Source organism: Myodes glareolus, chromosome 19, assembly GCF_982192425.1.
Source record: "Myodes glareolus chromosome 19, mMyoGla1.1, whole genome shotgun sequence".
In the NCBI taxonomy this organism is placed as follows: Eukaryota; Metazoa; Chordata; class Mammalia; order Rodentia; family Cricetidae; genus Myodes; species Myodes glareolus.
In genome coordinates, this window is record NC_142044.1 from 2739720 (window position 1) to 2767593 (window position 27874).

Genomic DNA, 27874 nt, shown 5'->3' on the forward strand with positions numbered 1-27874 from the left:
TAACAACTGTTCCTTAATCTGGATTTCAGCGTAGGCAGGAGGTAGAAGCTAGGAGGTCCTCAAGTACTGTCTGGAAACCTCAGCTGTCTCTTGGCTTGTTAAGCCTGTTTGTTCCTTTCCGTGAAACTGTGGCTAACAGTGCTGCTGGATTTGAACTTCTCAGCAGCTATCCCTTTCCACTTTCCTCAGCCCCAGCCTCGGCTGCTCTGCCAGGTTTCTGCCCATCTTCTCTTAGGAATCTACTAATACTGTCTCACATCTTCATAGATTTTATTCTTCCATGCTCCAGATCCCCTCCTACATCTTAGTCTCATGTTACAGGAGCACCAGTTTATAAACAACACAATCTGCCCCTCGCCCATTGCTATCTAGCCAATCATCCTAAGACTTGACTACCTGAAGCAATCAGCCTTTGTATCTCAAAGGATTCTTCCAGTCAGGAATTCCAGGACTAGGTTAATTTTTACGACTCAGGATCTGAAAAGACTGTACATAAGACTTGGACCAGAACAGACATGCACTCTGAAGGCTCGACTATGCTGCAGGACTGACATCCAACATGGTGTACTCGTGTGGCTCATGGCAGGTTTCAGATGTTGTCTTCAAGGGCCTCTTCCTAGTCTGAAGTCAGAGACAGAATAAGTAAGAGTGGGCTTACCCGGAGTGGAAGGGAGGGAAGTATAGGAGACTGTACTGCCACTGGCCACGCTTTGTGATGGGCCTTCAGTTGATGTTTACTGAGTAGAGAAAGCGGGGAGGGGGTGGGGGTCTCAGTAACTTCTCTAATAATTCTCAAGATCAGAATCTTAAAGTCATAATTTAACAATCCTGTGCTATAATCCCGACTTCTGTATCATTCTGGTGGGCTCTGTATATACTATGCAGATATTTAAAAATATATGTGTGTGTATGTGTACGTATATACATATACATACATACATACATACATGCACCATCAGGGAAGTCGGTTTCTTAACCTGGTCCTCTCCATCCCTACCTTTTTGGTCACAAAGCCAGTGCTAAGAAGGGGATCAATTATATGTTTCAAAAACATGTTCAAGTTCTCACTCTTGCTTAATCTTCTGTGTTTATTCTGTAAAAAAAAAAAATTACTTACCATAAACTAAAACTGCATAGAATAATTACTAAATATTGTGTATTAAAAGTAGACTTTGTTTTACTACATGATGTCTTTTTCTCTAATCGTGGAAACAGTTTCCCAGGAATCTGCAGTATCACTCTTAGCAGTGTAGCGCACAGCTGTCTGCAACTAACAGCTCCACTAGGGAAGGACACAGTGACAGTAACAGGGTTCTTTTTATTGTTGCTGACATCAAGATAGCTAAAATCAACAGTGGGGTAAACACTTCTTGGGACCATCTGGCAAGGATTTTAATCCAAAATATTCTGTAAACATTGATTCTACTTGAGAACTAGGAACTACTGTCCGTTTGACATCAAGGGCTTTCTTACCTCATTGTACATGGTAACCAGAAGAGCTACAGAGGGCATAGACTCAGTTTCTTCACTTCTGTTTCTTCAGGGTTTTACTTTCATCAAGGATTCCCTGAGGGACCTTCCAGTGTCTTCCAAAGTCATCTGTGGTAGACTAAATGAGGTCAGAGCAGATTCCAACGCTAAGTATCTAGCAATGGTGAAATTTCTTCACTTCCTTACATTAGACACAGGAGTTTGAGACTCAGCTTCTTTACCTGTGTGTTTCTTCATAAAAATCACCTGCAGTGCAGCCTTTCCAGTCTTTCACAAGAGATTACCGTGATGTCTGTGATGGGCACTTCATCCAATCCCAGGGCCCATTTCTGGAGCTTTCTACAAGCCTGACTGTGGAGGCTGACTAGGGATTATTTCAACGGTGAGGGTCAGAGAGAAATGGCTGCTGGGACTGACTCTGCCTCTCCCCTGACAGTAAATTCTAGATACTGAAATATAGTTTGGAGAATATATACTACAGATTCCCTAAGTTTTCCACAAGCCATTATTCTGCAAATGTGAGTCCTCGGTGTCTAAACACAGAGGTTCTTCAGAGGGCTCATGTAAACGTGAGTGTTGACAGAGCACTTGGAGAAACGCTGTGCCGCAGGACCAGTGAAGCACGATGGTATTTTGCCATTTTTAGCTTGTGAGAATTGCTGATTGGGAATGTGATAAAGACCTCAGCATGCATAATGTGATTGTCTTTAATCATAACCCATTTCCAAGAATCTGTGTGACAGACACATTAACTGAAAGACAATGGCATACCATTGCATGTGGCACTTCTAATTATTTCCATGCTTTTAATTGTTTCCAGGATATAGAAGAACTTAGTATTTAAAGGTCAGAATAATGCCCAAGATATGGCCAAATCCAGTGAGTGTCACACACAAGGAATGCTGGATGACTTCACAGTTATGAAATTATTTCATTTCTCATGATAATTCTTGACTTGCCAAGTTACTGGATTTTTAAGGAGACTGAGAGTGATTTTAAGATAAATGTGAACTAAGCCCATTCTGTGGAGTCAGGGGCTGCCCTGCAGGCGGTAGCTGACCTTTCACGTGCCTGGCTTGCACTTGGGGACAGCGTGAGTTAGGACAGTGTCTCACATAGCACATTCCCTCACTGGGCAACAAAACCAACTGCAGGCTTGGAGCAGCTCCGAGAACCCAGTCACCATGGTGATTTTAGGCTTTATAAAAATGTTTTCTCAGCGTGGCAACACAACCCAGTTCAATGAAAATAAATATGAATTTTGGATTTCTTTTCTGTCTATTAACTTATTTTTCTCTAATTAAAAATTAGAGATAACAATTTTAGTTGTCCAAATCGTCATGATGACTAAAAATAATTTTAAAATCTCATAAAACCACTCAGTCTTTTCTTAGGACATGTGTTGGCAGTCTCCTAAATTAAACTAAATTTTCCTGAACAATGACTATTACATTTGAGAGCAATTTAAAATTCCAGTTTTGATTTTGACTTTGGATAGGTTTCTCCATCACTTATACTTGTATTTAGTCACAATGGATTTTTAAACAAATGAACAAAAGCTAACAATTTTGATTCACAAACTGAAGAATATTTATTCAAAACTGAATGACCATCAGATGTCCTCTTCAGTTTATCTTCTTGGCTTCTATTTCTCGGCCCCCTAAATTACTGCTTATCATTTCCAGCCAGCGTATTCTGAACTCTTCCTCAAAGTGTTATACCTAACTGACTTGTGACACGCATCAACTGCCATGCTGTCCAGAGAGTGTGTCCGTGTGTCAGCAATACCAGAGTGTGTTAATATAACTCCATTACAGGATAAGATGTTTTCACTGTTTTGCTTATTAATTAAAAATGCATACTCATATACAGGCATATCAAAGTTCCTTGAATTCCTGTGTTAGACCCCATGTAGTAGAATTAACAGTAAAAAGGCTCACCCAGTTCCGAGCTTAGAGCAGCTGTCTGTTACCACCACAGCTCAGGTTGTTTTAGTCACTCCTAAGTTAACTGCAGGGAAAGCCACACCCCTGAGAGACATGTGTGATGCTGAAATGAATATATCATTGCTTACTTGTTAAATCATGTATATTTATATCTGAATGGAAATATTTGGAATGCCATTAATGATAATTTTAATAAATGAACAAGCTTGATTATTAAAGTTTTTGTAAAAAAAAAAAATCCTGGGGCTGGAGAGATGGCTCAGAGGTTAAGAGCATTGCCTGCTCTTCCAAAGGTCCTGAGTTCAATTCCCAGCAACCATATGGTGGCTCACAACCATCTGTAATGAGGTCTGGTGCCCTCTTCTGGACTGCAGACATACACACAGAAAGAATATTGTATACATAATAAATAAATAAATAATCCTTATTTTCTTTCCCCAAGTCTCAAGCATTTAGAATTGATCATCTTTGAAACGAAGAATGCCCATAAGATAGCCCATTGTCTGGGAGGCAGTATGTAAATGGGAAGTGTGACCGCTGTTCTGCCACTCCCTGAGCAATCTTCAGATAGTGTAAACGGACAGCCCCAAATAGACTCGTGCTATACAATAGAAGTTCATGAACGATTTTGCCATACAGATATGTTAAAATATTGATTATTCCAGAAAACTTATGAGAAAGGTGTGGTATTGGACATTATAAATTATCTCTGGAATTTCAAATGACCATTATAAACTCATGATGAAATGGCACAGTGCACTGACTGAACTCTGAAGATATCAGTACAATATGCAGTTGACATGTGTCCTCCAACCAGAACACTCTTTCTTTCAGCCGTTCTCACAGGAGCCCATGTGCCTTGGTGGTAGTCAGCCTTAGAAAGTTGCTTTAGAAAGTCTCATAAGTTAACCCTCTGCCATTTTTCTTTTTCTTACAAAAAAAAAGCTGCACATAAAGTTCAAATTCTGCATTAAAAAATTATTTCTACTTAATCATTCTTTCCAGTGAAAAATTGTATTCTACAAGTATGAAATGCACTGCAGTTTAGGCAGAGATTGCTCTTTAATTTCCCAGCTGCTCAGACCAGAATAATCACACAGGAACTGTATTAATTACAACACTGCTTGGTTGATAACTTAAGCATATTCCTGCCTAACTCTTATATCTTAAATTAACCCATTTCTATTAATCTGTGTATTGCCATGAGGCTATGCCCTACTGGTAAGGTTCTGGCTGGTGACAGGTGTCTTTCTCCTTCCTCAGCTACATGGCGTCTCCCTGACTTCGCCTACTTTCTCTCTATAGCTCTGTTCAGATTTCCTGCCTGGCTTTACTCTACTAAGCCGTTGGACAAAACAGCTTCTTTAATAACCAGTGGTAATAAAACATATTCACAGCGTACAGAGGGGAATCTCACATCATCTCCCCTTTTTAAGGAACATTTTTAAATATGTGCAGATTCTCTAAAGCAGGTAGTGGCTCCCTGGAGAGTATGAAATGAGAGGCAGGTGCTGTGGAGCCATGGGCATCTCTCAGCTGCTTTCCTCCAAACCCAAAATGTGTGGCTGACCATGTGGGTTACCCCCATGTTGGGCACCATTTGTAATCGGAGATTGTTCTTTTGTTTCTTGGCCACTCCAACCCAAATAATCACATAGAAACTATATTAATTACAACACTGGCCAGTTAGCTCAGGCTTCTAATTAAGTAACTCTTACATCTTAAATTAACCTATTTCTATTAACCTATGTATCACCATGAGGTTGTGGCCTACTGGTAAAGTTCTGGCATGTCCTTCTCCTTTGGCAGCTACATGGTGTCTTCTTGGCTCCGCCTACTTTTTCTCTGTATTGCTGTTTGGATTTCCTGCCTGGCTTTACTAAGCCATCGCCAAAACAGCTTCTTTAATAAGCAATGATAGTTAAACATATTCATAGCACACAGAGGGGAATCCCACATCACTGTAAGGGTCTAGAAGATTTCAGTGTTTAGTTATGATGATGTATAGAAGCCATGTATAGAATTATTTCTGCATGGCTTTTAATCATAATTTCAACTAAATTAAGCATCCTTAAATTGAGCTTCATTGAAAAGTCACAGTGCATGACATATTTCCCATTTTTCTTCTCATTGTTGTGGTAATTTCCCAGCATTTCACATACATGGTCCATGTAAACCACACACTGCAGACAGATAGTTGAACTTTGTTTTCCAGATATTATTTTGGATAAGTAAGATTTTTTTTAAAAAATCCTAAATTTGATTCATGATACTCACCTATTGTATTATTTTTTGTTTACTTGACCTTTTTATATATTTTTACTAAAAGTTCACACAATATATTTTGATGGTCCCTCCTCCCAGATTCTCTCCTAATTGGTATCCTTCTGTCGGTGTCTTAGTGTCTGGATTTGGGCTCTTAGAGAGCACACTGACTTGTTGTTTAACACCATCCGTATGAGACAGAACTCCTATGTTGAAAGAGTACTCAAAACAGGCAAGCTTTTTAACATTGTGATTTAACACTTATTTATGCATAAATGTCTCTACTAAAATTTTAGTATTTATTTTTGGTTGGTCTCATTTCTTGATTTATTTATTCAATAAATTCATTAAATTACCATTGTAGACTAAAATCTTACAGTAATGAGTTTTAAAGTTTAACAAATTAATGGCTTATAAGTTTTTGTACATTAATATATAGAAAAGTTATAGGTTTAACACATATCAATATATATCCAATTGCTTATTTCACTTGAATTGCTTTTAATATTTTACCTGCCTCAAAAATCCTTATAATGAGTACAGTGAATTTTGAAAATTTTTGAAGGTGCTGGAATTTTTAGTTTCTCTTTAGAACAATTATACCTTTCTCTAAATTATAAAACACAAAAGCAAACTCACTAATTTATTTTTGAGCCTTAAAAATCTTTGCAACAGTTTTTGAATGAATAGTGAATGTATCAGTTCCCAGAACTTTAAATGCAGTGTACAACACGCACTCATCCTTGTCCTTGGTGTGCTCTGTTTTTCTACTTTCATCTTGTTTTTCTTTCTTCCTGAATCTATCAGTTCAGGAACTCTCTCTTTAGACATGTCTGTGGGTGGTCCTCAGGGTTGATCTCTAGCTCCCCAACCACTAATTCTGTTTTATTTTGTATAGAAAAAAGTGAGTTGAAAGCTGTATATACTCACATCTGAGATCTTCAGTAGTAAAATTACACGTTCAGTCTGGCTGCCAGCACAGAGCAGGGTCCCTGGGGACCCCCAGCAGCTGTGGCCACACTGCCTTGCCTGCTGCTACCTTTAAGTTGTCGTTGAAAAGTTCTGAGAGTGAATCCTGCTGAAGTTTTCCACTCGATGGAAAATATTAAGACTCACTGAGTAGTGCAGAGAGAATGAAAAGCCTGGGTTGGTGGAAGGCAGTGGAGGAAGTGACCAGTAAGGAAGGCTTCAAAGAGAGGAAGTAAAAGACAAGCTCCCTAGAGATAAAGGAAGACTAGAGAGCCTTGGGCACCAGGCAGGCTCCCCCACCTTGCCTTTCATCCTGACGTGCCAGCACCACGCTCGCTGTGCTGGAGAGTCTGTGACTGCCTGCTAATTCCCAAATAGATCACAGATTTCTTAACTTCAGAAGCAGTACCTGCTCCACGTAGCCAACCCGTCTAACTCCCACCCCACCCTTTCTCCAGCTTTGTCACTCATCTTTGTATGCTGCTGCCTTCCAAATCTCACCTTTTGGAACCTTTGCCATGGAATGAACTGTGATCTTTACCAATAGAAGCTGTACCCAACCTGAGACCCGGCTGTTTATGCAGCAACCCCTCCCTTGCCTGGACTACCACAGCACCCTCTCTTCCCTGCTGCCATTCTCCCCAGAGGACAGCCACTCCTGCTGGCTACACCCCTGTGCCTCATCTCTTCCATGGTACCTCCACAGTACTGCATATGAAGATGTGCTGGCTGGATGACAGAAGATACCGCACTAAAATTAGGGAGTCTAACGTAAATTTCATATTTATATCTAGAAATTAAAACCCAGGTAGGAGTATTAATTCTTAAGTTAAAACGTTCAGTTCCTCGAGCAGGGAGCTTCAGTCACTGGAAACAAGATGACGACTCCCACCCTAGCCTGGTGTCTGTGGACATCTGATCACTGCCATCTATGGGCAACTAGCGCCAGGTCGCAGGCCTAGTGACCCCAGCATGAGCAGGACAGCTGGCGTGTCCTGGGCCTTCTGAGTGCTTTCTCATGGATGTAAAAATATAATTACTTTCCTGGTAAATTCTATGCATGCAAGTACCAGTGACAGATATTTTTAACGGTAGACCCAAAACGTTGCAAATACCCAGTTGATACATATGAGGAGAACTGTCATGTTTTCTCCTGCTTAGCTTTTCTGTGTGAACTGAATCCAAATGTATCTGAATTTTAATAATTCAAAGAAAGTATCTATGCCAACATTTAGAGAAGAAATAGCTGCCAAGGAAAACCTAGCAGCATATTCCTCGGTGGTGCTGAGTTAATAGAAGTGTACAGGAGGGAGCTGCTCTAATTAAATTGAACTCATATGCAAATGTGCACATTCTCAATTAAAATCGCATTGTTTATTTGTATATTTAAAACCTTCTCTAGAGCCTTTGACATGTTCAGGAAATCTAGCTTAATATGACCTTAAGTACCTTTCCAGCCACTAGTCTCCAAAGAAAACAACTTTCTTGTTTCCTTTAGCTTTGTATGGACCTCAACTTTATTCTCAGTTGCTGCTATATAAAAAAAAGGAAGAAAGAGAGAAAGAAGGAAAGAAAGAAAGAAAAAAGAGAGAAATGATTCCAAACCCTGCAATTGTTTCTTCCCATCCCCCCCCGCCCCCTTAACCATGAAGATACTCTGGTACTTTTATGTTGTAGGGTATGTGTAGGTGAGACCATATTTCCCCGAGGGGTACTTGCTGTCCTTCAGTCTCTTTTAGAAGTCCCACCGTTGCCTCGTTGTTTCCCAGGCTCATCCGCCCTGTGTGGAGGAGGAACTGAGGAAGGCTGTAGTAAAAGCAGGGGACGTTGGGACATCCCAGGAGAGACTTAGATATTCTCAAAGAAAATGCTGCTGTGGTCAGCCATCGAGACACATCTTGTAACATGGTGGCCTTGGGAATTTTTCAAGCTAAAGCCGTCAAAGCTGAAATTAAAAGGAAAAATCCGCTTCCATCAAGACTCTCATTTTGACGATAACACTGTGTGTACCCTTAGGGTTTCTGTGTGGGTCCACAGCTCTGTGGATGTTTTCAGTTTCACTTAGTCTATAGTTGGGAGTGTTCCATGAATTTTTCCTTTGGTTAGTTCTACTAAATAATAGAATGAACAGTGTTGGGTTTCTTTCATATAAATGCTTTCCTTAAACTCTCAGTTTCCTTATAATTACAAAGTATATCAAACACTGCTTCTATATTTTATAAAGAAGTGCTAATTATTATGTTTAATGTAGATATATCATTAAATTGATTTTTGGGGTTTTTTTTTTCTGAGACAGAGTTTTTCTGTGTAACTTTGAAGCCTGTCCTGAAACTAACTCTTGTAGACCAGCCTGGCCTCACAGAGATCCGCCTGCCTCTGCTTCCTAAGTACTGGGATTAAAGGTGTGTGCCACCACCACCCGGCTGATTTTTTTTTATGGTTTAGGTTAATGATTAATAGCCAAAATAGTAAATATCTGAGTAACCACAAAAGAATCTGTTACCAACAGTCTCAGTTCTAATGAGTAAGAGACAATGACAGATTCTGTTGTAAAAGCTACAGTCAGTATATAATGCGAGAATAGAGGGGCAAGGCATTTATCGCATATCAAAATGTTGATTTTTCTGACTTAATTCTGTAATTTCATAAGAGTTATCTTAAGTAAACTGCATCTTCTGTTTTGTGTTTTATCAAAAGAAAAAAATTAAGAAGTGGTAATTTAGAGTCAAAAATCACACTATGAGCCAGACTTAGCAGAGTCTGCTGTCAGCCAAGACTAATGTTCTTTGATCTCACAGTTAAACCTTCCTGTCCTCCAAATAAATGAAATGGCCTTTTTTCCTCCTCAAATGTTCAACAGACCTTTTGCCATTTGATAGGACCATTATTTTAACATGTGATTTGGAAAACAGCATTGACTGTGGCATATTTGCTATTCTTAGCCTGGTGAGCGAGCTGGAGGTAGATGAATGGTACAGCTTAGAAAGAAAACACATGCTAGCAACTACAAATAGAGAGGTTCTCCAGCAGCGAGACTCTCGTTTTAGGGCTAGATTTTTGTTGGCATGTTTGGCATTATGACGATTATTGTTTTTCTTTCCAGCTGTTACACATCTGTATTGAAGGCTGGGGTAACTGGCGTTGGTCAGAGCCCTTCAGTGTGGATCATGCCGGGACATTTATTAGAACGATTCAGTACAAAGGTCGAACTGCTTCCCTCATCATCAAGGTTCATCCGCTCAGCGGAGTGCAGAAACAGGTGAGTTTCCCTGCGTTTGTGCCCAGACAGCACTGTGTATAACAGACATGAATCCTAATTGTAATCAAGGAACAAGGAAGCGAAGCAACGCCTGCCTCTGTCCTGACACCGTGCACTGCTGGTGATGCTGTTGATGGTGGTGGCTCCCAACCCCTGTCCCTGTCTTTTACAGGAGTTGCTAAGGAGGAATAAAATTTACTGACTTTAGCTCCACCTTCTCTCCCATCACCACCTGCCTCTGGTAGAGGTGCTAATGAGCTGTGAAATAGCCAAAGGCCTTTTCTGAGCTGGAGAAGAGGAGAGCAGCAGACTGGCTTATCCACCAGTGGATAACCAAGAGTTGTCCTCAGGCATGTGCACATATGAAGAGTGTGTGTAAACGTGTTGCCATTCTCTCCTGTGACAACTGAGCCACGCTTCAGCAAGCTTTGCTTTTCCTAAGAGTGAATATTAACTGCAGCAAAAGTTCACTGCAGTCTGACTCTTGGCATAGAAAACCTCAGCTCTCAGCACATATTTTTAACGTATTTTATAAAACTTCCTTTTGGCCGTTTTTGAAGTTCTAAGACTGCAAAGGGAAAAAAGTATCTGACACTTTTTTTCTGTGTTCTTAAGATGTGAAAATGTGGTTTCTAAAAGATGTTTTTCAAGTATGGAGCATATGACAAAAGTAGAAAGGAAAAAAGGGAAGTATTAAAATCTGAAAACTGGCTTCAGCACACACACACAATAGCTGAGTTTGTCATAAGGGTTTTCACATCCACGTCTGCATCTGGATCATAACAGGCAAAGTGACTTATGTGAAGATCTGGGGGCCTGTTAGGGTCAGCACTTAGTCCTGGGAAAGGGCACCCTCTGAGGGAGCCACGGGGCTCTTCTCAAAAAAACAGGCGGCCAGCAGCTGGCAAGAAGGGATCTGGGCCTCAGGTTCTCATGACTGTGGACAACAGCAGTGAAGACAGAACCCACAGCAGAAGACCACCACCCCTCAGAGTACTGACTGTCCACAGGACAGGAGAAAATGCACAATCTCAAGGATGGGACTTAGTCTGAGTTCTTAAGTTGGAAATTCATGTAAACCCTGGCCTGTTCACCACTGCAAGTTTAAGGAAATTTAGAGGCACTGAAAAGGTAATGCTTCGTTGAGTCTTTGAAAAATTTGTAGATTTTTAAGAGAGGGCACTGCAAACAAACATAATCAAGTAGACAACGACATAAACATGGAACAAAGGGCTGACGAGAGGACCTGTCTGCTGATGTGAAGAAGAGTCCTCCTGTCTGTCCTAAGAGTTCTTAGATGGTAAATGTGGTCACTAACAAATACATCATCCACCTTCCCATTTACTACCATGTCTGAGAAGTGCTCAATGTTCTTGGGTGTGAACGCTTTTGACAAGAGACCCGATGTCACACACCTCGTAGTCCTTTCTATGGCTAGGCTCTACCAGCTCTTAGGAAATTCTTTATGAAACTGGATACAAAATCTTCTACCAAGCTTTTACTGTTCCCCATAATTGTAAAGCATACACAACAGCACACAACGTGCTGTGAGGACTCTACAAACAGCCTCTATAAAATAGCAGACAGCACAAAGAACAGAGCCATACCCAGCAGGCTGTGTTTAAATATTTGCATATATACAAATATCGGTTTGAGAGTCTGGGCAGGACTTGGGAGGAAAGGAAAGGAGGGGGAGTGATATGGTTATATTTTAATTAAAAGTATATTTAAAGGGCTAGAGAAATGGCTCGGCAGTTAAGAGCACTGACTGCTCTTCTAGAGGACCTGGATTCAATTCCCAGCACCCACATGGCAACTCAGAACTGTCTGTAACTCCAGAGGATCTGACACCTTCACACAGGCATTCATGCAGGCAAAAGCATCAATGCAGATAAAATAAAAATAAAACATTTTTAAAAGTAAGTAAGTAAATAAATAAATAAGGAAAAAACATTCCAATATGGATGGAAAGGTCTTGGAAGCTCCAGGTTGCAACAGGATACGTACATACAAAAACAGTTTTAAAAATCTTACCAGTTTTTCCTCTTTCCTCCCCTGTTCTTCCCACTCACACAAACAAGCAATATTTTAATTTTTTTCTTTGGATTTCATTTATTTTGCCATGATAATTTAGTGTTCAGATCTGGTGGTGTTATGATACATCCAAAATACAGAATTTTTTCAAGTGGTTGAGGTTAGGAGGAAAGGAAGTAGTCAAGTTTCTGGGAGCTTTGCCTCTTCTTCTTGGCCTCTTTCCTTCTCTCCCACCTAGATTTAGAGGGCTGCAATAGGCAGCAGCTGCCTAATTGCTGAGGATCCTGCAGGTCCCTGGTGTGCTGTAGACATGCTGGCCTGCCCTGGACAGCGGAGGGCTGGCCAGAACTCTCTTTAGCCTTGATAGTTGGTCCAACTTTCTTACATCACTTTTCACAAGTGAGTAGAGATGACCATGTACACAGTTTCCCAGGACCTCTGTGTGCTGTGCAACTACTGTTGTGCAAATGTTGTGCCCACATTTGCTTCTGCATTTCCTGTTTCTTCACTGCAGAACACCTACCAGTCTCAAAGCTCAAACGCATGTCTTCCTGCATCTCTGCACATACACTTTTAATCACAGTTAAGATATCGTTTTCCAGTGCATCTGGCGCTGCAGAGCTGCTCTTTCATATCACTGTTCTTCTTGGCACTGATCTAATAAGAGCTCTGAAACCTGCTAAGTGAAGTCACATGTAGAAATCGTCAGTGCACATCCTTGTGGCTTTGGGGAAAGCAAACAATTAGTGTGAGACCTGAAAACGTGCATTCAAGAGAACCCTGCATTTAAAGAAATTAAGTAGCTGTCTTCAACTGGTAAATAAATCTTGAAATTGTAGCCATGATTTGTAAAATAAAGGCACTGTAAGTTGGCCAATTTGAAGAAAAGCAGACAGAGCTCTCCTGAACCCTGTTCCCTGTGAGAGCTCCCTGCCAGTGACTGGCCATTTTGGATTTTCCCTCCCTGGCCATTTTTAAGGATTTTCCCTTTTATCAAATTTGAAAGCCTATTTAAAGGGCTTTTTACTTTAAAATAAAACTATAAAAACCCACCAAGAGAATCTTTGTCTTTAGAAGAATTGTGTTGCAAAGGTAGTTTGGTTTCTGTGAGAGAGCCAAATTCTTTCTCCATCTCCTGGGCTGCTAGGGTTGTGAAGTAAGCTCATACATATGTATTGCCAGGCCTGGCTGTACTAAGAATAAGCCATTTAGATATTACGTTTAGATACATTTGGAATTTTCAAATGTCTATTTAAACTAGGTGCTACTATGGCATCATAAGGCTTACTACCATAAGTGCCTACTAATCCCTAGCGTATGTTAAAAGAAAAGCTTGCTGCTAATTTAGGACTCATAGTTGAGTTTTATGGTTTGTTTTTGTGAAGGAATAGTTCTAAAAGATTATAATGGCTAGCATATCTAGGAGAAATAACAGTGAAGAGCAGCTTGTATCCCAACTGTGCTCCTAGAGAAATGGAAACAAACAGTTGTAAAGAAAATACTAGGGGTTGAAGAGACGGCCCAAGGCCTAAGAGTGCTTAATGACTTCAGTTTCAGGGGATAGACACCCTCTGTCCTCCTGTAGGATCTGCACACATGCACATCAGTGGAATACATCTTTAACAATAAAATGCCAAATCTTATCATTAAAATAATGCAACGTGCTACAAAAAGGTCATTTAATATTTAGTCTCTCATTCTAGGAGGTTTGACCTGGATAGATAATAATTCACTCAAATGCAGTTATTCATGGGGCCAGAGAGATGACTCAGCAGTTAAGGACATGTCCTGCTCTGCTAGGACCTGAGTTTGGTTCCCAGCACCCACAATGGGTGACTCACAGCCACCTGTAGCTTCCCTCCAAGGGATCCACACCCTCCTCTGGCCCCGACCTGCGCACATGGCAAACACACACACACACACACACACTCATAAATAAAACTTAATTAAAAATTGTTATTCGTGTTTATTCATGTAAATAATGGTACATTGAAATCATAGTCACAGTGTGCTATCAATGACAGGAAATGTATTAACTTTCAAGGTTACTTACATCTTGATGTTATAAGTTATGCATTTTAATCTTCATAACAAGGTGATAAGGCAGACTCTGTTATTTTGTTATGCTCCTCATCAGGAGGAGGAAGGCAAGCGAGTATTAGTTAACTCAGCATCTCAGTCCTGAGTCTACTTCCCTGCTTCTTTCTGTGTTTGATTTCCTAGTCTCATCATGGCTACACAGTCTCTGCTGTCATCTTATAAGACATCATGACAGATGCAGGGGACTTTCTGAGTCCCAGATTACCTCCTTTACCATTGAAGAGTGAGATCTTCACATTAAAAACACAGTTCCATGTTTCCCCTAGGCATTGACAACAGGAGAAAGGAGTTACCTTATACTATCTGAGTTCAGCTGAGGGCCAAGGAAGGTGCCTGGGCTGCCTTTGATACCTAAGCCAACTCAAAGTGTCTAACAGCAAGGGAAAAGAAGAACAAGCTTTTGAGATGAGCAGGGAGCCACTGGTGCTTGTCAAGTTTGTAAAATCTGAATTCACGAGTAGGTACTAGTTTTCTAAGACACTTATGTATTGGGGTTATCTTCAGTGTCGACTGTGGAACAGATTCAGTGGGAGCCACCTGGCAAACTACTCAACATTTGCATACTTGCATTTTCGTCTTCTCAGGGAATCGTACCGGCACCTACTTTATAAGAATTAAAATTTGTGAAAATAATTTGTATTGAGTTAGGGTTCTCTGACAAAACAGAGCCAATATAGTATAAGGGACTGATTGATTGATTGGTTGATTATAAATCAGTTCCCATTACTATGGAAACAGAAGTACCAAGATCTGCAGCCAGCAAGTTGAAGAGTCAGGCGATGTGTAGTTCCAGTCAGACCCTGAGGTGCTAGAGCCTGCAGAGCTGCCCGAAGATAGCACGTGTTCCCATCTGAGTGAAATGGCTGGAAAAGGGCGTGCCGTGCTCAGTCAGCAGGTGCACACCCTGGTCCTTAGCCCTGCCACATTGGCCGGAGGGTCAGACTGGTCTACTTCGTCTGCCTAGTCACATGGTAGTGTTGTCCAGAAATGCCCAGGATAATTAACATTTGACTAGATTTCTTGGCAGTCAAGTTGATATATGAAAACTGGTTATCTTAGACCTGTAGTAATAATGTGTCATAGCTGATACTATTTTATAATCTAGAACTATCACAAATAAGTGATACAGTTGTGTTGTAGTTAGGGTCTGGAGTTATAGCTCAGGATAGCGCACTGGACTAGGATGTGTGAAGTCCAGGGTTCAAGTTCTAATACTACAAAAAAGAAGGAAGTCCTGTTTTCCTTAGTAATAGTAAATCTTCATATTGCAGAAGGATCTGCTTCTAAAATATTAACTATGTAAGAGTAAGTTTTGTAATATCTTTCTAATTTCAATCATCTTAGAAAATATTTCTTACTACCTCCAATGGCCTATACTCTCAGCTGGGTGTAAAATTAGATAATCCATGAATTAAATGGAAACTTCTATTATTTATTTTTAAAGTTGTATGGTCCTACAATGTAGAAAAACAAAATGTAACTCTGTATTTCAATCAAAGCTCATTTGTATTAGTTCCCACCGCGATCTCTTAATAGATAAGATGAGCTCTTGGAAAGCAGCCTGGGGATCACAGCCACACTCATGTTACAGAGCTGAGTGCTGGCTCTCAACTCCTGTATCCATTGTCAGTACTAGCCATTTCCTGGCCAGTCACCTCTCGAGACACGCCAAAAGGACTTGCTATAGGTTCCCCTTTATACCGGGTCACCCTTCTCCAGCCCTTATCTGGCTCCTCACTCTGACTCGACCCTGAGTTTCTGCCCTGTCTGCAAGGTAAACTATGCACCAGCAGGCTCTCACAACTTTATCTCAGTCATCTTGCAAGAGCCTGACGGCTTCCAGCTGTTCTGGTCTATGTGCGCATCTCCTCTTGAAATATTACCAACTCTGTTTGATCAGAACGAAGCTCGTTCTTTGTTAAAGACTCCTTTCCTTTCCTTACTTCATTGTACTGCACATAAGTGGATCTCTGTAACATGAGGGGTTTCTGTCCTGCCCAGTACCCACAGCCAGCAAGTCCCAAAGAAAATCACACAGAGGTCTTCATAACTTATAAACTGATTGGCCCATTAGCTCAGGCTTCTTATTAGCTCTTGTAGCTTATATTAACCCATTATTCTTATCTATGTTAGACACATGGCTCAATATCTTTTTCAGTGGGGCAGGTCACATCTTGCTTCTTCCATGATCTGGGCAGGACTGGGGAAAGAGCTTTCTTCTTTCCAGAATACTCCTGTTCTCATTACCCCACCTCTACTTCCTGTCTGGTTTTCCCACCTATACTTCCTGCCTGACTATCGGCCAATCAGTGTTTATTTAAAATATAATTGACAGAATATAGAATTGTCCTGCACCAGATCTCCCTGAAGGAATACATTATTCTGGTTAATAACATCCAAATTGATTGATCTTTTGTGTATTTATATATTGTCTTTTAGATTATCATCTGTGGACGACAGATCATCTGTAGTTATTTGTCTCAGAGCATAGAGCTGAAAGTTGTTCAGCATTACATTGGTCAAGATGGACAAGCTGTAGTCCGAGAACACTTGGATTGCCTCACAGCCAAACAGAAATTGCCTTCGTACATATTAGAAAACAGTGAACTGACAGAGTTGTGTGTGAAGGCCAAAGGAGATGAAGACTGGTCAAGAGATGTGTGCCTGGAACCCAAAGCCTCTGAGTATAGCACTGTCATCCAGGTATGCTGGTATTGACATCTTAATAGGGTGACTTTAAAAGCAGAAATGAGCTGGGTGTCCTAGCACTCAGGAAGCAGAGGCAGGAGGATCTATGTGAGTTTGAAGGCAGCCTGGTCTACAGGGTGAGTTCAAGGACAGCCAGGGCCACACAGAGACCCTGTCTCGGAAAAAAGCAGAGATGTAGAAATGTTGTCATTGTGCGCCTCACTTGTAGTAAAATCACAGTGTATGTGCAGAGGGTGAGGTGGCAGGGGCTTCAGGCAGCCGGCCCCATCAGTTCTTCCCAGTCCATCTTCTATCACTCTCCATGCACAGGCTCCTCCTCCTCTGTGGAAAGGACCCCTTTGTCTCCCCACATTCCGTCAATGCCATTATGAAGTCTGGTTCGGCTTCGTTGGTTTTCTTAGTGACTTTTTTCTTTAACTGTAAACTTCTTTCATCATCCAAACTGATTCTCTGTGACTTGTTTTGCTTCATTGTCAAGCTGTTTAGAATCTAATGGGGCCTTTCCTTTCTCCTGCACAGGTGCCTTCTTCAAACAGCTCCATTATTTATGTATGGTGCACAGTTTTGACTTTGGAACCCAATTCTCAAGTTCAACAGCGAATGGTGAGTGCTTTCCCAATCCTGAAATATGGTGTACGACTCTGACCTTTCCTATTCTCAAATAAATAAGGTCAGAGTGACCCAGGGAAGAGATTTATTACAAGTTTGTTTCGGCATCAAACAGCTGGAATACTGCAGCAAAGAAAATATGAACGTTGTTCTTTTTATTTTTATAGATTGTGTTCAGCCCTCTTTTTATCATGAGGAGTCATCTTCCAGACCCTATTATCATACATTTGGAGAAAAGAAGTCTGGGCTTGAGCGAAACACAGATGATTCCAGGAAGAGGGCAGGAAAATCCGCTGCAGAACGTGGAGCCTGACCTCGTGCACCACCTGACGTTTCAAGCGCGGTATGAGCAGAATGGGTTGCTAAGGAAGCGCGGTTGAAAAGTGACCTTGAACTATTTTGGTTGCATGGATGCTTATGTTTTTGTCTGAGAAGAACGTTACTTTAAAACCGCTCTGCCTTATCTATAGGCTTAGACAGAATTTGGTCTTTTTCATTTAGCTTATAAGTAGCCAAGTGGAATCATTAAAAATGTAATTTACTTAGATTTTATTGACATGTTTCTGCAGAGAAGAAGAGATGACAAAGATCCCACCCAAGTATGGGCAGGTGGGAGGGCGAGCCAGGGCCCAAATCATCTAATAAATGTCATAAATCGCTAACTCCTCACAAAATAGTGTATCAATCTAAGTACATTTATAATTAGATTCATTCAATAAATTGTAGATCACTTAGAAATCTGATAATGTTTCTTCTTTCCATTTTTTAGAGAAGACTATGATCCTTCAGACTGTGCTGTTCCCATATCAACAGCCCTCATTAAGCAAATAACCACTAAGATACAACCTGGAGGCACAGTTAACCAGATGCTTGATGAGTTCTATGGGCCAGAACAGTCCCATGAACCCACTTGGCCTTATAATAAGAAGGATTCGGACAGGTAACAGTCATAATTAATTTTCTACGTGTACTTCTAAACATTAAGAAATAACCAATCACAACAGTACTAGCTGTGTTGTTCAGATTTGTTGTTGCTGAGACACAGTACCTGAGTAAAACACCTTGCAGGAGGAAAGATTTATTTGTCTCACAACTTCGGAGATCTCAGTCCACTAGAGTAGGGAGGGTATCACAGAGCCGAGCGGCTCCTGCCCGTTATTGCAGCAGAAACACAGAAAGAGAGTCTCCGCTGTTCGTTTTCTCTGTCTTGTTTTTATTCCCTCTCGGCCCCAGCCTGTTGGATGGTGCTGCTCACATTCAGAATTAATCCTTTCTTGAAACATCTTCATCAGCATACCCAGAGGTGTGCTTTGCTGGGAATCTCATATATACTTCTCAGTCCAGTCATTTATCGCTTGATTAGCCATTATGCCAGATGTGATAAACGCCACAGAGAAGACCATTTGCAAGCATCTGTCAGAGTCAGGTGTCATCTAGCTTGGTTCAGCCTTATAGATGTCTTTACTCGTAAGATGCTCTTTCCTGCTTGCAAATGCAGCCCTGGGTGAGCAGTGTGCAAAGGTATTCTGCGGGAACATTGTGTGTCTGGAATGCTTAAACATACTTCATAAATCCTGAGCTCATCATGTTTCAGTGAGCCTCTTGGATGTGTTTGGAACAGGAATGACCAGCTGAGTCAGTGGGACAGCCCGATGCGAGTGAAGCTGTCAGTCTGGAGACCGTGTGTTAGCACCCTGCTGATAGAGCTGCTGCCCTGGGCTCTGCTCATCAACCAGTCCAAGTGGGACCTCTGGCTGTTTGAAGGAGAGAAGATTGTTCTGCAGGTTCCTGCTGGCAAAATTATTATTCCTCCTAATTTTCAGGTAATACAACTAATTAAAGCTAGAATATTCTTTTTCCTCAATAACTAGATTTTATTCTTAGTTTCTATGTAGGATCTTAACAGGATGAATCACTTGTGGAAAACTGACCTGGTAGTGCATACATAAAGAGTATGGAATGTTCTTTGATATTTAAACACTTTTCAGATGTGTTTGTCCTCATCAGCAGTGCTACCATGAATTATTACATCTGATAACACGTGCTACTTACATTCTCCTTCATACAGGATACTTGACAAGCACAAGAGCTGTGTTAAGCACTAACCACTAAGTCCTTTTTCCGTTACAACTGGGACTCAGATGTCCACAACTGTGAACGTTCACTTGTTGATGATAACACCGTAGATCATTAGTGACACAGGGTAGAAATGCTAACCAGGAAATAAATTTCACAGAACGACTTCATATTCTGACACCAGAAAACTGACTTTAGAAAACCAATCCATTTCAAGAAGAAATATGTGTTTGTAAGGAAATCTTCCTTTGGAGTTCCACTTACAAACATCTTTATTCAATTGTATATCTCCTGTTTCTTAAAACAATCAGATGCCATCACCTTATGGAACTGGAATGTTAGCCCGTATGGACCTAATGTTGCATGTTATTCTGATGTCAAATGAGATGAAACCTCACAGTCTTTAAGTCTTTGGAATTCATGGGGTAGTCACAGCTTGAGTTTGGTTTTTCTCTTTTCCATGAACTTAAATTTCATTGTGAACCAAAAAGGATATTGGAAACCCAAAATAAAATACATGTTCTTGTTACAAAAAAAAAGTAGAAAGGGATTGCTTGATTGTGTTATTAGATGTATTGTATATTTTTATTTATTTATTCTTTTTGGTTTGGGTTGTATTGGTTGGTTTTTCAAGACAAGGTTTCTCTTTGTATCCCTGGCTGTCCCTGGAACTCACCCTGTAGACCAGGCTGGCCTTGAACTCAGAATCCGCCTGCCTCTTCCACCCAAGAGCTGGGACCTTTTAAAGTCATACACCACCTCCGTCCGGCTTTGTGTAATATTTTCTTTTAATCCTGTAGATTAAATCCTGAAGTAAAATATGGAAAAAATAATAACAATAAAATTGAGGCATTATTTTTCCAGGAAGCTTTTCAGATTGGAATTTACTGGGCAAACACAAACACTGTGCACAAGTCAGTAGCAATTAAACTGGTCCATGATCTGACGTCCCCAAAGTGGAAAGATGGCGGGAATGGCGAAGTGGTGACGCTGGATGAGGATGCCTTTGTTGATGCTGAAATCAGACTCGGCGCTTTCCCAGGACGTCAGAAGGTAAGTCTGTGTGGATGTGTGGCAGGGGCATGATCCTCATTGTAAATCATGTATAGCAGTAAATACTTGTCCCTGCACTTCTGGTTTACAGTGGGTTTTTCCCCCTGGTAATAAATTTAGGTTATGTCATTTATCCAGTAACTGCCTCATTTCAGAACACGTACCAGTCACATGATTGATGGTATGGGGAGTGGACTTAGTCCCGAATGTTCACAAACTCCATTTGGCCTCCTCCTTCAGAACAGGAAATGGGGTGTCTAGCACTATGGGCAAGAAAGGCCACCCCGACCAGAGGGATAAATCTGATTCTCTTGTGGAATTAATGTCATAGAAGAAATTATATTATTCAGTGCATGATTGTAAGAAGTTTACTGGTTCTTTGAGAGTTAATACCTTATGTTTTGACCATATTCATTCCTCTCCCCCAGTTCTTTCCAGATTCACCCCCACTTCTATACCCAACAGCTTTGTATTCTTTAAAAAAAGATCGAGACCAATTTGTACTACCCAAATAGTATTATTTGATGTGTGGATTGAGGACGTCTTGGAGGGGGTGGGAGGAGGTGTGTCCTCTTAGAGCGCGCGCACACACACACTCTCCCAACAATTAACAATTGCCTATAGTTCTACTGCTAGGAATTCCACACCCAGCTCCTGTCTCCATGCCAGAATTTGGCCTGGCTTGACTTGCTCAGATCTTGAGTGTGCTGTCGCAGCTGCCATGTTCATATGTGCAGCTGCCTTGCAATGTCTGCATGACACCGTTTCTTTGTTTCATCCACTGCCTCCGGCCCCTACACGCTAATCATGCCCTCTTCTGCACTGATCCCTGAGCCTCGGGAGGTGGCACAGTACACACATTCCCTGCCATCTCTCTGTGGTTAGTCAACATCTACTGCAAATAGAGAATGCTACTGAGTACTCCCCAAAAAGGTAAAATTGGTACTGTCCTGGGCAGATCCATATATCAAACAACCCTTCAAGAATAGCTGAGGCCAGGTGCAGTGGTACACACCTGCAGTTCCAGCCCTTGAGAGACATAGAGGCATGGGAATTCAGAAACTGGGGATAGCTTGGGCAATAGTAAAGACTCTGTCACAAAACAAAACAAAAAATAGTCACTAAGTCTTCGTGTGTGTGTTTGTGGTGTAAAAACTGCTGTTTCTCCTTCTCACCCAGCTGTGTCAGTTCTGCGTCTCCTCCATGGTGCAGCACGGCATACAGATTATTCAGATTGAAGATAAGACTACAATAATTAATAGTACACCATATCAAATATTTTATAAGCCACAGTTGTCTGTCTCCAACCCCTATTCTGGAAAGGAGGTAAGCAATCCACAGCACAGTTGTTCTCTTTGATTCTATCAATAGACTCAACTTTCTTTTAGCCTAGGGCAAAGAAAAAGCTAGCAGTGAATATAGAAATCCTGTTATTTCTGCAGGATTTGAGACCAGCAATGGCAAGTTGAAGTTGCCACAGTGAAAAGTGAGCAGGATGCTGCAGCAGCCCTGAGCAGTGCTGAGCCAGCTCTGCAGCAGCGTCTGCTCAGTGGCACCAGCATGGTCCTGAGCGTGAGCGTGAGCATGAGGACTAGTGTCACGTTAGGGCCTTTGAGTGGAAGCAGAACCACTGGCACACCGTGTCCCCATCTTGGCCACTTGTGTGAAAACACAAGGTCAGGGTTTCTTAGAAGAGATGCCCCTCTGCTGACATAGTGAGCCTGCTCCTCTGTTCTTTCCAGCATTTCCATGTTCCAGACACCGCTACTTTCAGCATTTGTCCAGGTGGAGAGCACTCTGCTATGAAATCCAGCTCCTTGCCTTGCTGGGACTTCATGCCTGATATGGGGCCATCAGTGGACACAGCCGTGCTGCAGAAACAGATACTGCTGGGCTTTTCTCCTGCACCAGGTGCCGACAGCTCGCAGTGCTGGAGCCTGCCAGCTGTGGTTAGACGAGAGTTTCCCAGACAGAGTGTAGCAGTGCCCTGTGGAACCTCGAGGGAAAATGGATTCTGCACCAGGTACTTTACACAAGTGTCAGTGCCGCTCATCAAGACCAGGACAGCAGTGTTTCCATATGTGATTCTAGGTTTTCTTTCATCTTTAATGACTTTTAGACATTGGATACCGTTGAACAAAGGTCATGATCACAAGCAGGTTGTCCGCTTAAAGATTTTTCCCCTTTGCACCGTATGCTGCAGGGGGGCTGGGAAATGGTGTTGTACCAGAGTGCATTGATGTATGGCAATGAGAACAAGAAGCAATCGTTTTAGGAGCTCTTGCTCTCTGGAGAATGATAAGAAATGAAGGAAAAATGAAGAAAGTCAAGTTGGGATGTTTTTCTTTTCCAATATTTTACTTTTACTTCAAAATGGAATTTTTCACAAAAGACATTTAGAGAGATAATAACATAGATGAACATAAGCCAAGGAATAGGCTGTGCTGTGGTTGTTCCTGCACGCATGCTGTTCCAATTGCAGATTACGGACTATGCAAATAACAACCACGGATTGGGTCAGAGACATGTAGGGTTTGTTCGCACTGGACGTGTATCTGTGGTCATTTCACATCAGCGTCTTCTTTCAGCTGTCAGGGTGTGTACAACACAGAAGAAAATGTGCTCTGACCTTGTGAGAGGTGCCTTCTTCTCAGGGTCCTGCTTTGTGTGCTCTGAAGTTTAAACCATCCCAATTTTTTAGATATGTGCAGAGATTTGTAATAACCATTTTAAAGATTGCAAACTAAAAGAAGAACTCCATAATGGCCAGATCCTGTTCCCTCCACACGTCCTTTCTCCGCTCATGTCACAAAGACCCTGATTGAAAAGTATTTTTCACCCCAGTCCTGTGAGGGTGGTTGTTTTTGTTTGGTTTTAGATAACATTAAGCATGTTGAGTTCTCTTTAAAAGTTTGTGTATTATTTTTAAATGGAAAGTCAAAAATTTTAACAAAGCATATGGACATTAGGTTTAAATTTGCTAAGACTCACAGTATAAATTAATCTTATGTGTAAATAATAAAGTAAATAAGTTAAAAATATGAACATATAGTCCCAGCCCTGGCTTCTATGGCCCAGAAAAATAGTCCAAAGCTGGCTTGCCCAGGTACTTCAGAGTACCTGGAAACGGCGTCCTTGTCCGTGTGAAGACTTCACTCTGAAAGGGAACGTGCCCTCTGCTCTCTCGTCTCCTCGTTCGTCCACCTCGGTCCAGCATGCCGACTGCACATTCACCAAATGCCAGTGCACAGCTGAGGACAGTTCTAGGGGAGGCCTCTCTGCAGATGCGAAAGGTTTTGATGCACCATTAACCCTTCTCATCATTGTAAGCTAAGAGCTGCATTTAGCAAATTACCTAATTTCCTTCATTTTGATCATTAGTGTAGTGCATCAGAGAGAATGTTTCCTCCTGCTAAGACATAAATACCATGTTAATCTGCAGGACAGTGGTGGGTTTCTCTTCGTGATAGCCACTTAAAAACAAGGAGTTCCAGCTTGCTGCGGTGAAAACGTAGGCCTGTAAAGTACGGGCCTTCTGTGCTGACTGCCAGCGCACAGATGGGTCTGCCTGCCTTTAGAGTGGAAAACAGTGCAAATGCACAGATTGTCAAGAAATTTCTAACAGTAAAAATTAAAACGACCCAGCTCTTTCTTTACCAAACTCTTTTGGGGAGGAGGAAAGTGCTGTACTTGAAGAGTTTAAGGCAGGCACAGAGGGAACTGGGGTGACAGGCAAGGGTGACCGGCAGTTGTCTGTCTTGATGATAGTGTCATGGAGGGTTTAATTTAAAATCATTTTTCACATTTTTGAATATTTTATAATAAATGCATATTACCACTACTCTAAAATTAGTAAGCCTACTTCATATACATCAACTATTAAATGAGGGACAGGCTCATTTTCTGGAAACACTGTCCTCTGAGCACGCTCAAGTGAACGGGGAACAGGAAGAAACCATGTCCCCCGTGAACCGTACTGTCTGCTCTTTTCCAGGGCAATAGCACTGACATATCAAGAACACTTTGGAGTCACTTATTTAACCCTCTCAGAAGACCCCAGTCCTCGAGTAATTTTCCACAACAGATGTCCAATGACGATGCTCGTCAAGGAGAACATCAGAGGTGCGTGTCACAGCCCTGACGTGGGACAGCAGAAGACATGAGTGCTTTGGGGGATGTTGGTTTGGTAGACACCTATGGTCCTCTAAAGAGTACTTCCTACGTTGTCAGTCGCTGCTTCCACATTGTTGGATGTCCCTAAGTCTTTGTCCTTCACTCAAAGGTCTACATGGGCCCTTTTTTAAAATCTTTCAGATATTCCGATGTTTGAGGTTTATTGCAAAAAAATTCCTTCTGAGAGCTCAGTTCACCATGAGCTGTATTACCAGATTGTCAGTTACCCAGACTGCAAGACCAAAGACGTACTTCCCAGCCTCCTGTTAAGACTGGAATCAACGGGAGAAAGGACAGCTGAGTGGAGTGACGCTGTAGACATCAACAGTCAAGGGACTCAGGTCAGTGACTGCTCTTTCTAAACACAGCCCGCTTCCTTTTTTCCTCCCTCTCTCCCTCCCTCCTTTCTCCCTTCCCTCCCTTCCTGCCTCGCTCCTTCCTTCTTTCCTTCCTTCCTTCCGTGTATGTGTATGGGCACGCATGCACATGTGAAGGTCAGAGGACAGTCTGTGAAAATCAGTTCTGTCCTACCTCCAGATGGCTGACAGTACAGTTCTTGCTGCCAACCCTGATGACTTTAGTTCAACCCCTAAGACACGTGGGTCGAAAGAGAACCATTCCCAGGTTGTTTGTCCTCTGACCTACACACACCCACACAACACATAAATAAGTAAACAACAAATAAATAAATGTGAAAATGTAAAATGCTGAGCTTGTCTCAGTGCAAAGGTACTTGTTCATACACTTTTATATCTTCATCAGGTCCTAGATTCTTAAATCTAGCACGCGGTAAAGTGAATCCATCTCACATCTAATACCTGTCAAAAATAAAATAAAATTACAGACTTCTTTATATGGAAAGTTCAGCTGTCCAGGTTTTCAGATGATTAGAGTTTTGATTCTAGATCAGTTTCTTCTTTTGAAAGTGTGCCAATTTTAAAATTATGCTAGTAATCTATAAAACCTCCATAAATATGTTTTTAGGCTTCAGCAATAAAATGTCTTACCTTACTCTAAGTGTTCCTGGTATTATTTTTATTGAAAATGACACTTGAACCTAGCATTTTTTTTCTCTGTTTTACTTAAAATTTGAATACTGTTTTCTGTCACCATGATAAAATACCTAAGAAAATCAGCTTAAATGGAAAAGATTTATTTTGCCTCATGGTTTCAGAGCTTTTAGTTTTGGCCAGTTCTATTCTTAGACCAGTAACAGGACAGGATTAGGGCACAAGAATATGGCAGAGGAAAGCCTCTCACCTATGGGTGCAGCAAGCAGGGAGGGGAAACAGACCAGAACAAAATACATCCCTGGCTTGCCCTTTATCCAGCTAGGAGACACTTGCTAGCGGTCTGCCCAGCTGTGAACTAGGAGTGACTGACTCCGTGATTACGTGAGCTCCCTCATGATCCACTCACCTTCCCAGCATCACCATCTGGAGACCCAGCCTTAGCACTTGTACCTCTGGGGCCTTTTACATCCAAGCCACAGCACTGACTTCCTAACTTCAAAGCTTACCATCATTCCAAACAGAAAGTGTTATCTTCCCATCCCCTGCCATGGTAGCCTCTATTCTGCTTTCTGTCTCTCTTAATTTGTCTACTCTAAGCATCTCAGATAAGGGGAATGATGAAGTATTTGTTCTCAGTGTCTGGTTTATTTCATTGAATATGTTGTCTTTATAGGATTTATCAGAACATCATTGCTTTTTATGACTGAATAAATTTGTGCTTATACTTTCTTATAGGTCTTTCACATTAGTCATTCTTTACAAAATAATGCAAAATATGACCTACCATACTAGCTATAAGTGTGTGTTAAAGTATAAAGTATTAACAATAATAATAATAGTAATCATTTAATAGCCAGTCTACGTCTAATGCAGTGCTGAGTGCCCTCACTCTTCTTTAAGCTTTAAAACAGACTCGTCCTAGCCGTGGGAGGGGAGCCCTCCAACAGTAGCATGACCTAAAGCCCATGCATTTAAAGAACCTCAGAGTGCATCCGGCCCTGCCTAGCTCCAGCATGTACTGTCTGTGCTGGTCTTCATTTGGACATCCTCATAGACGCTCTTTCTCCTATCAGGAGTTCGGAGAACCCCTCGACAGTCTCCTGCCTCCCTCTATAGACTTGTATAGCATTTATAATTTTAATTGAACTTCTCTTTTCTTTAAGCATTAAGCGTCCATCTTAATCCTCTATGTGATATTTATTCAACTTGAATAAAAAAAAGTCAAAGACAGTTCTGCAATACAAATACAAACCATTGAGATGTCGTTTTTGTTTCAAAGAAAGCACCACACTCACTAGTTTACTCAATATCAAATTCACGTAGGTGTTCTTACTAAAAATTTTTGTCTTTTTTATATATTTTTATACATGTGTATCATATACTTTGATCGAGTGCTTGTCTTCCTGAGTCTGGTTTATTTTATCTAATTTGATGATGTCCAGTTTCATTCATTTTCCTGAAAGTGACATAATTTAGTTCTTTATATTTGAATTTGCCATTTCAAATATGCCATTGTGTGGATATATCTTGATAGAGAGAAAGAAAGAAAGAAAGAAAGAAAGAAAGAAAGAAAGAAAGAAATAAAGAAAGAAAGAAAGGGAGAGAGAGAGAGATCACAGATGATAGGTGATAGACAAGTTTTAGATATACGTAATGTTTTCCTTATCCATTAATCTGTTGATACCTACCTAAGTGTACTTAGATGATTTCCTATCACATCCCCATGCCCATCCTCAGCCTTTGGCCCAGTACCTGTAAGCACACTGAGATCTTAATAAGTTACTGACCAAATGAATAGGTTGAATAAGAAGCAATAGTTGTCATAAGTCTGTGTATAGACCACAAGCGTCTCAGCTGTAACCTACAAGCATAGAGCACCAAGAGAGACGAGGAGAAAAGCACCAGATGGTGTCAAAAAGGCCCTCAGCAAGAGACTGACAAGGTGAAAGCCAAAAACCAGAGTAAGATAGTAGAGAGAGTTGCAGGCTGGGAGTGAGCAGAAGGCCCTAGGACATAGGAGGCGAGAATGTGGATGGCCCATAAAAGTGTGGTCAGTGTGAGTGCAGCTCTTCATGACAGGAGAGGAGCAAGTGGGGGGTTTGTAGAAGAGACAGTACCCAGAGAGACAAACCCAAGGAACAAGAGAAAAATTCCAGTCACCAGAGGGGAAGGAGGCA

General features: G+C 41.3%; 1 protein-coding gene across 4 annotated transcripts in view; it reads left to right on the forward strand.

Moving 5' to 3' along the window:
* The window catches only part of Vps13b (vacuolar protein sorting 13 homolog B), a 513205-nt gene that overhangs the window by 450509 nt on the left and 34822 nt on the right, over positions 1 to 27874 (forward strand). For all 4 annotated transcript variants that reach the window (XM_085679117.2, XM_085679115.2, XM_085679119.2 and 1 more), the window contains exons 44-54: positions 9775 to 9930; positions 16504 to 16767; positions 17293 to 17376; positions 17550 to 17725; positions 18152 to 18322; positions 19004 to 19205; positions 20323 to 20511; positions 21691 to 21837; positions 22254 to 22534; positions 24506 to 24633; positions 24826 to 25025. In XM_085679117.2, coding sequence (XP_085535243.2) covers positions 9775 to 9930; positions 16504 to 16767; positions 17293 to 17376; positions 17550 to 17725; positions 18152 to 18322; positions 19004 to 19205; positions 20323 to 20511; positions 21691 to 21837; positions 22254 to 22534; positions 24506 to 24633; positions 24826 to 25025 — 1998 coding nt within the window. The remainder of the gene's footprint in view (positions 1 to 9774; positions 9931 to 16503; positions 16768 to 17292; positions 17377 to 17549; positions 17726 to 18151; positions 18323 to 19003; positions 19206 to 20322; positions 20512 to 21690; positions 21838 to 22253; positions 22535 to 24505; positions 24634 to 24825; positions 25026 to 27874) is intronic.